Below are 9,788 nucleotides of genomic sequence, written 5' to 3'. Positions count from 1 at the left end.
GTACGAATATGCAGGTGGTTTCTCGTCCATCTTATTGAGCGAAACTGTTGGGAATGTGGAGAGAAAGAAGGAGATACACAAGAAACAATAAGGATGAAATAATAAAAGATGGATACGAGAATTTTACATAGTTCAGGAAATTCTCCTATGTCCACGGAGCTACTGCAGTATTTTCACTATGTGAAAAAATATACACTGTATTTTTACAAGCACTCTCTGTTCACAAAACTACAATCCAATTATACCTAGAGAATTTTTCTTCTCTGAGAATGGGATACAGGGATATTGGGATACTAACAAAATATCCCTGTATGTGTTTGCACCTCGATGTCTTCTTTTTCAATTTTTGTTCTTGCCTCTTTTTGATTTCCATGGCCGCCCCTTCATTTTCTTCTCACAAATTCAAAAAAAATTGTTGGACCCGTTGTCCAAATTTCAAAAGCAAAAGCTGTTGCTTTTGTCAAAAGGCATGGCTGTCTCTTTTGACAAAAGTAGCAACCCCTTTTTTACTTTATTGACAACAATCTCCTACTTGAAGACTTATTTCAATCCGTCTTCACATCCAATCAATGCAGTACCTCATTTTGATCTTTTTATTCTCAAAAATCAATTAGACTAATTTCTCAATAGTAATTGCCTTGGTTAACATGTTAGTTGAGTTCTTACTGCCTTGTATCTTCACAAACGTTAATATTCCAACCTCCACAATGATGGAATAAAATGATAACAAAGTCCTATATGCTTGGTCATTGAATGAAATGTTGAATTCTTGGCTAGGTGAATTGCACTTTGACTGTCATTGTACAACACATTCATTTCCTGTTTAAAACCCATTTCTGCTAACAAACCTTGTAACCAATAAGCTTATTGCTTGCTTATGTCACTGCTATATACTCTGCCTTAATTGTAGAGAGAGACACAATACTTTACAATTGAGAAATCTATCTAACTATTATAGTCCCCAATGTGAACACATACCCTGTAGTGCTCATTCTGTGGTCTACTTCTCCAACAAAGTTAGCATCAATATAACCTTGCAATTTCAGCTTGTCTTTCTTGAAGCATAGACACATTTTGGTAATACATCCCAAGTATCTTAGTATCCATTTTATTGTTTTCCAATGCAATTTGTCTAGATTGGACATAAATATGCTCACTATTCCCACTGCATGAGCAATATCTGGTCTCGTATAGACCATGGCATACATCAGGCTTCTAATAGCTGAGGCATATGGAACTTTAGCCATGTACCCATTTTCTTCGTCTATTTTCGGACATTGCTCCTTTGACAACTTGAAGTGATTAGTTAGAGGTGTTATAACTAGCTTGGCATTACTCATACCAAATCTTTGCAAGATCTTACGGACATACTCTTCCTGAGATAATTGTAAGATATCTTTCTGCCTGTCTTTGCTAATCATTATCCCAAGTATCTGATTTGCTGGACCCAAATCCTTCATATCAAATTCACTAGATAATTATTTATTCAACTTGTTAATGTCATCTTTGTCAGCTCATTCTACTAACATATCATCAATATAAAGTAGCAAAATAATAAAGTTGGAACTAACCTTCTTGAAGTAACAATAGTGGTCAGCATTGCATCTAAGGAAGCCATTGTTTTGCATGAAGCCATCAAACTTCTTATACCACTGTCATCTTGACAATCGGAGAGAAGATGTATGTGTAGTCAATACATTCTTTATGTTGGAAGCCTTTAACCACCAATTTTGTTTTGTATCTCTTGGAGTCATCAAGCTCTTCTTTGACTCGATACACCCATTTGTTTTGCAAAGTTTTATTATTGGTTGATAGCTTTGTTAACTCTCAAGTCTAGTTGGATTTAAGGGACTTCATCTTATCTTTCATTGCAAGTTTTCATTTGCTCGCATCTTTTACCTGACATGTTTCATTATAGCATTCAAGTTCTCCTCCATCTGTCAGTAACAAATAGCTCAAATACTTCCTATTTGGTACATACGGTCGACTGGATCTCCTCAACATAGGAACCTGATCCTATGGCTCTTTAATAACCTATCTTGTAATTTCCTCCTCATGAGGATTCTAACCTGTTTTAACAATGACACTATCTAGGACATCATCGGGATCAAAGTAAACATGTTTTGGATCCTTTGTACTAGTGGACTATAATGTGTCTCTGTCTTTGTATAGGACATTTTCATTAAAAACTAAATCTCTGCTTCTAATGATTTTCTTATTTTGGTCATCTCAACATCTACAACCAAATTCATCACCACCATAACCAATAAATGTGCATTTAAGTGATTTGGCATCAAGTTTATTCTTAGAATTATCACTAATATTGCACATAAGAGACACAACCAAATACTTTCAAATGTGAAAGTCTAACATCTTTTCCAGTCCAAACCTCTTCTAGTATTTTGAAATCTAAGGTTGTTGATGGTCCGTGGGTGAGTAAGTAAGTTGTCGTGTTGACTACCTCTGCCAAAAATTGCTTGGGCAACCCTGCATGTAGACTCATGTTTCTAGCTCTCTTAGTTAATGTTCTATTCATACGTTCTGCTATGCCATTCTGTTATGGTGTTCCTGGCACAGTCATTTCGAGCATGATCTTGTTCTCATAACAAAACTTTTTAAACCCAATGTCTTCATATTCTCCACCGTTATAAGAACACAGTTTTTTAATCCTCAAACCAGTTTCATTATCCACCATCGTTTTCCATCTTTTAAATGCTTTGAATACCTCAGATTTTTATGTAATAAAGTATATCCATACTTTTCTGGAATGATCATCAATAAAAGTAACAAAATACTACTTACCACCAATTAAAGAAACTGTTACTGGACCCCAAACATCTGTGTGAACTAACTTGAGTTTTGATGCCTTCGAAGTTCTTCTTACTTTCTTGAAACTCACCCGTTCTTGCTTTCCAAACATACAGCTTTCACACAAATCAATATCCACTTATTTCAATCCCAACAATTTGCATTCGAATACATGACTTTCAACCCCTTTTCACTTATGTGGCCAAGCTTTTGGTGCCACAGATTCGGATCTTCTTTACATTCTGCAACTGCAATATAGCAACTTCCATTCATAGTTGTGTAAAGAGTTCTGATTTTCTTACCTCGGGCAACAGTCACAACTCCCTTTGAAATCTTCTAGGTGTTTTCTGCAAAAGTTGTTACATAACCGTCTTTCGCCAACTGTCCAATAGAAATTAGATTTTTTCTAAGATTGGGTACATGTCTCACGTTCTTTAGCTTCCATACATGTCCATTTAGTTTGATCTGTATTGCTCCTTGACCAATGACGTCACATGCTTAATCATTGTCGAGATACACATTTCTCATATTTCCTGAGACATGGTTCTCAAACATTTCCTTGTTTGAGGTAGCATGGAATGAAGCCCCTGAATTTATGACCCAAGATTTCATCTCACTCTCCATAGAACATATGAGAACATCATCTGAATCATTTGACATGACGTTTCCATTGGCATGTTCGTCATTTTCTTTCTTTGAAACTCTGCATTTAGATTTAAAATGTCTCATTTTTTCACAGTTCCAACATTCAATATTATTTTTACCTTTGTTGTACTGGTGGCTTCTGGATTTTGATATTCCATTCCTGGACTTAGATCTGCCACGTTGATTGCCTCTGTATTTGTATTTCTGCCTCTACTCTCCACATTCAATATTGATGCCGAAGTTGAGAGACCTTCTTCTTTTCTTTTGATTTCCTCCATGATCATGTCTACTATTTCTAAAAATACCATTTTATTTTTCCTAAAAAAAAACACTGATCAACTGTATGGTAGATTGTTAACTCTCTAGCATCGTACTAAGAATAACATAGGCTTCAACTTCATTGGTGAAAGTAATTTCCATTTAATTGATCCTTGGTTTCATTAAAGGAGTTCAGATTTTTTCTGAAATTACCATTTTCTAGCATCTTTAAATTAAACGTCTTAATCAAAAATACCTTGTGCGTTGTAGAAGATTGCTCGTATATATTAGAAAGAGCTTTTATGAGTCATGCAGTTATATCCTGATCTTTGACGTTGAAAGCAACAGATCTCGTCAAATTGAGACGAACTGCCCCTAAGGCTTTACAATCTAACACTTCCCATTCCTCATCCTTCATGTTTTGCGGCTTGTTGTCTAGTGGCAAGTACAATTCTTTCTGATACAGATAATCTTCCATCTGTATCTTCCAAAATCTGAAATTCATACCATCAAACTTCTCAATCTTGTATGAATTCTTCTCATATGCCATTGCTCCTATCATAAACTGTTTTGAGCACAAAATTAGCTCACTATTTCATGTAAACAGTAATCGTACGTGTGAATGGTATCGTGTATATATGAATAGTACCCAGTACCTTCTAGAGAATAATTAATAATCTAACTTATTTTCTGATGTGAAGTATTCAATTTTATAGTGGCAACCAAAGAGCATACAATAAGTAGATATATAAACACCCTAATGTAGGCTCTGATATTAGTTGTTGGGCATGTGGAAAGAAAGAAAGAGACACACAAGTAACAATAAGGACGAAATAATAAAAGATGAACACGAGAATTTTATGCGATTCGAGAAATCCCCTTACGTTTATAGAACTACTGCAGTATTTTCACTATTGTGAAAAAATATACACTATATTTTTACAAACACTCTTTGCTCACAAGATCATAATTCAATTAAACCTAAAAAAAATTATTCTCTGATAATGAGATACAAGAATATTAACAAATGAGTTAAGGAGGCAAATTTATAGAACTCCCCTAGGCATAATATGCGTTTGCACCTCCATGTCTTCTTTTTCAATTTTTGCTATTGCCTCTTTTTGATTTCCATGTGGCTGTCCCTTTCTTTTCTTCTCACGAATTCAAAAAATTCTTCTGCACGAACTGTCCAAATTTCAAAAGCAAAAACTGCTGCTTTTATCAAAAGGGGTGACTACCCTTTTGATAAAAGACAACAAACTTTATTTTGACTTCATTGGACCTCCTTGCCATGCTTCGTCTGTCCAATGTGGGATCAAAGCTCGAGTTTTGAATTATAGCCACTTTCACATGTTCGTTTATTTGAACAAGTTTTCTGTAATGTATTCCTGGAGCCTCATTATGAGCTATAGTTTTATATGCATAAATTGTTGAGATTGAACCATATTTCACTCACATCTATATTTAATATAATTTTAAAAAGTTACCTAATAGTAATAAACACAATGAGAAAACACAAATATACAAACATATTTTTTGAAATATTTACTATATGCGTAATAAATATAATGAGTATACATACATTAAACTTTCTCAATGAAAATAATGAGACTCAGGCCCTAGATTTTGAGGGTTTAATTCATCATATATGTGATTTGTCATTGACCTTATAACAATTCTAAATAAATAATCAAATAACATCTTAAGATAGTAATTTTATCACGTTTAAAGTCACCCTAAGCAACTCAACGAAGAGAAAAAAGATCACCATGAACTGAATTTCCCACAATATTTTCCAAACGAAGACAATTTAGAACAAAGAATAAGCTTCCTCACTCCTCAGCTCCCCCAATGAGAGCTTACCGGGGTTTCAGCCGCTGGCATAGAGGTGCAAATGAGATTCATGACTACTGATAAAGAGATGCCTTTGTATAATTGGTCATCAAGTTTCCATTGGATACTCAAAAAACCATTTGAAGGACTGTGTGTTCCAACTACAAGATGGGTCCAGAAATGAAGAAATCATCCAGCCAAGCAATCACCAGCTCTGCAGTTTCCTTAGTATTTTGCTATTACAAGACCAAATTTTACTTCACAAGCAAGCCCAGAATCTTGGGAGATTCGTGATGTAAGAGAAACAAAGCGGCCGCTAACTTCCATTTAATCAGAACAATCACATAAATTTTTGATAGTATATATTACAAGACAGACCGCTGAAGACCGACAAATAGCAGCACCGCATAGTTTGGCTCAACTTCACAAAAAATTCAGAGGAACCCAACAGGAAAAAGAAGTGCTCTTATCTTACCGTCTTGTAATATGCTGTAGGTGTCTCTGTCGAATCTGCCAATAGAGCCTCCTTGTCCTGAAGAACAATATCAAGGCAATTAGGAACCCGACAAGACTAACAAGTGCCAAGATGAAGAAAGATAACATGAAACAGTGAGTGCCGTGGCATGAGTTCCCTTTCCCTGATGATTCTGTGTCGTAGATAGAGCCAACGACTAGGACTGACAGTATTGAAGATCCTATAGGACTTGCTATCGCGATGGTGTTGAAAATGGTACCCATATGTAGAACACCAAATATCTCAGAAGCCACAGTGGGCATCAATGACCATTGTGAACCATAGCAAATGCCTACTAGTACTGAACCAACATATAAGTTGCCGGAAAACCCAGACGCGATGATCACATGGCCAGCAGTCATGGTTGCTAGAGTCAGGGATATAAACAACGGCCTCGCCCAGCCTCTTGTGTGCAGGAGCATATCCGATACATATCCAGCTCCAAAACGGCCAAGGAAGTTCCATATGCTCCACAAAGAAACTAGTGTATTTGTCTCCACAGTTTTGTAACCAAGAGATTGGCCAATTTGGCTGATATTATTTATTGTGGCCAATCCTGAGCCCATTCCACATAACATGGCAACAGATAACAACCAAAAATTTAGGGTTCGCATGGCTTGTAAAAGATTCATATCTTTACCGAGCTGAAGCATGTTATCGTCCGATGAAATGTTCTCATGACCTGCATGACCGAGCACCTCAATGGTATCTTCCTGTACAAAGAATTTCTCATACTCGACTGTAGTATCATCTATTAATTGGCTCCTCTCATTGGACAGCATATCTGGTAATCTTCCCATTTCCTCTTGCTGAGCTCTGATTGCAATTTTAAGAGGTGAAGCAAGAAGAACCAGGAGCACTGTAAGTGTAAGAATCCGTGCCCATAATGGCAAAGAAAACATATTTTTCAAGATTATTATGATCAAGAGATACGCAGCAACAGCCAGGGCAACTGCTGAGAAACCATCCAAATGCTTCTTATCATCACCACTGTTTGTCTGATCGATTCTTATCAAGAACATTAGCAATAAGGTAACAAAAGTTGGCAACAGTGCAAGCATCAATATGAAAGTACTAGGGTTGCCACCGAGCAACGTTTGATACACTTGTATTAGAACTGCTCCACTCAAACCAAGAAAGCCCTGCGCAAAAAAAGATAAAGGAGGAACCAAGGAAAGGATATATCAATAATAAAAACATACCAAGTCTTATTCTCGCTAAGTCAGGTTGGCCTATAAAGATTTTTCTCTCCAATAATGTAAGGATATCGAACAGTTCTAATTTTCTAAATAATAGAAAATTGACAGCATGTAGATTAAAAATAGAAAGTGAACAAACAAATGAAACAGTGCCAAAGCAAGCCTTAAATATCAATCCCTGTTGATCACCAACATTAAGTTATCACAATGCAGCGGCGTTTCATTTCAAATAGCCTTTCAAAATTGAGGCCTTCACAGTGATTAGCAGCGGCATTTAGGACAACGCAAGATAAGAGTGCCATGTTCACTCTCTTAAACTCCAAAAAAAAAAAAAACTCCAAAAAAAATAAAAGGTAGAGATATCATAAAACATACTCACTTCATGTGCCAAGAGAAATACCAAACAATTTCGATCTTTTCTAGTAGCAAATACTAAGTCTAACATACAAAACTTGGCAAAGGTTTTATGATGCTTACACTCCACAACCAATTTTTTTAATTCAAGCACATTGTAGGAAAAGGCAGGTCTAAATATAAACCAATAATCATAGTTAGACATAAATCCTTTCATTGTATACTAAAGCAGTTACAATCAACACTATGGATCTGGAACTTTAGAAAGCTCTAAAGCAAAAGGATGATTTTGAATTTTGTACCAAACTAATTGGAGTCCAGATTCATGCTGTCAATAAGCTATTCCACAGGATAAAGTTCGTATGGTTATTAGTAAAAGACGGAGAGACCCTGAATTTTTTTTTCAAAATGAAGTCCCTCTCAGTAAAGTCAAAGACTACAGTGCCAATGGTTGGTTTTTCAGTAACTTTCAATAGCCATCTCTCAAATTCCATGATTTGGTTCGACCATATCTTGTCTTGTTAGGATGAAAACAACGTGATATATTGTAAGCCTTACAATCCTTGGCTCATATCCATTATATTGCGCTTGCACTTCAGATACTTTCACAAAATCTGTCGTCACGACGGACTAATAAGATGGATGGTGAGATGCGCTTCAAACAAAACCTACCATACCGTGCATCTGGACGGAAACTGGTTGCCCATACGAATATCACATTAGTCTCTTTATAACAGAATTCAAAGTATGGCAACAAACACACGCAACCTTCTATTGATTGTTCTCATAAAAACCGTCCAACCAATAAGCAGTGGCACATTCATTTGTTTGTCTGTAGAGATAGAGCAGCTTTCCATCCCAAAAAAACGAGGAAACTCAGCTGGTCACAGCTGGGGGCCAAAGTGCCTCTAAGGTGAAATTTGGGATAAGGAAACTCAAAATTCAGAAGAATTTTTTATACTTTCAAGAAATAAGAGTTGTATATTTTTAAATATATATCACATCACTCGGTCAGATCATTTCAATCTAATCAATCGAATCAATTGACCTGTGATTCAATTAATAGGCCGATTCGCTCTCCCATCTGATTTTTAAAATATTACTAAAAACCGTACAACCAATAAGCAGTGGCACATTCATTTGTTTGTCTGTAGAGATAGAGCAGTTTTCCATCCCAAAAAAAGAGAAAACTCAGGATTCAGAAGATTTTTTTATACTTTCGAGGAATAAGAGTTGTATATTTTTTAATCTCAATTTAAGTTTATCTTATACAAACCAGCTCAGCAACATTAACTTTACCCTTTTCTTGAATGAGAAGTCAATCATTCGTAAAAAAGAAGATCAAAACAAACTGACACTGGAAAAGCGCGGTAAATTGTACCACTAAGATCACGAACTGTCGATCGTTTAATGAAAAAGTTTGATCCAAACTTATTAACGGTTGTGATGAATCGAATTATACCTTCATGATGCCGACGACGGTACCGCTGTAATCAGGAAAATTGTGAACGGCGGTGACGACATTCGCTGTGTTGAAGAACGTCTGCGCGTGAGCCCCCAACAGCATGAAGAGGCACATGGCCGGCACCGGCGGCCGGTGGATGACTCCGACGACCGATAGCCACATCAGGAAGTAGCCGGCGAAGCATTGGATCGCTCCCGCGAGGTGGACGAGCCAGGGACCGAAGGGAAACGACGACGGCGAGAGGCCGCGGGGGGAGGCGACGGAGGAGTAGAGGAGGCCGGAGAGGATGCCGGCGTTGGCGCCGATGTCCTTGAAGACAGAGACGGTGTCGAGCGTGGACTGGTCGTAGCCTTGGGTGGATTTGAGGACCGGAGAGTAGATGCCGAAGGCGTAGGAGCCGCCGGAGCTGCACTGCATCCATATGCTGGCCGCCGCTCCAATCCATTTGCCGCCGGTCCCCATTTTCTTTCAAGTTAACGACCAGATGCAGCAAGCAATTGATTGATTTAAGGTCCATCTGTATGATGACGACGCGGGCAGGAACGCACCACGTGTCTGTGTGACTCATGATATTTGTCGCCACTTTCTTAAATGCATTCGAGGCTTGGCTAATCTTTGCCCCAATTAATTAAAATTGTTGATAATGTTTTTATTAATTAAAAGACATTAAGATTAGATTAATTTTAAAATTACAGAAAAACGTAGAATAAGC

The 9,788-nt window shown here is 37.1% G+C and overlaps 1 protein-coding gene across 1 annotated transcript; it reads right to left on the bottom strand.

Moving 5' to 3' along the window:
• Nucleotides 1–5,333: 5,333 nt before the first annotated feature.
• On the bottom strand, nt 5,334–9,584 carry LOC127795613 (protein NUCLEAR FUSION DEFECTIVE 4-like). Its single transcript, XM_052327395.1, has 2 exons — nt 9,074–9,584; nt 5,334–7,200 (listed from the first exon to the last, which is right to left on the bottom strand). Exons 1-2 carry the CDS (start codon nt 9,536–9,538, stop codon nt 6,016–6,018), a joined length of 1,650 nt encoding a protein of 549 aa, XP_052183355.1. The 5' UTR covers nt 9,539–9,584; the 3' UTR covers nt 5,334–6,015.
• Between the last annotated feature and the right edge of the window lie 204 nt (nt 9,585–9,788).

Source organism: Diospyros lotus, chromosome 2 (genome assembly GCF_014633365.1).
Source record: "Diospyros lotus cultivar Yz01 chromosome 2, ASM1463336v1, whole genome shotgun sequence".
NCBI classification, from domain to species: Eukaryota; Viridiplantae; Streptophyta; class Magnoliopsida; order Ericales; family Ebenaceae; genus Diospyros; species Diospyros lotus.
The sequence above is the reverse complement of the archived record's forward strand: the minus strand, read 5'-3'. Positions and strand labels throughout refer to the sequence as shown.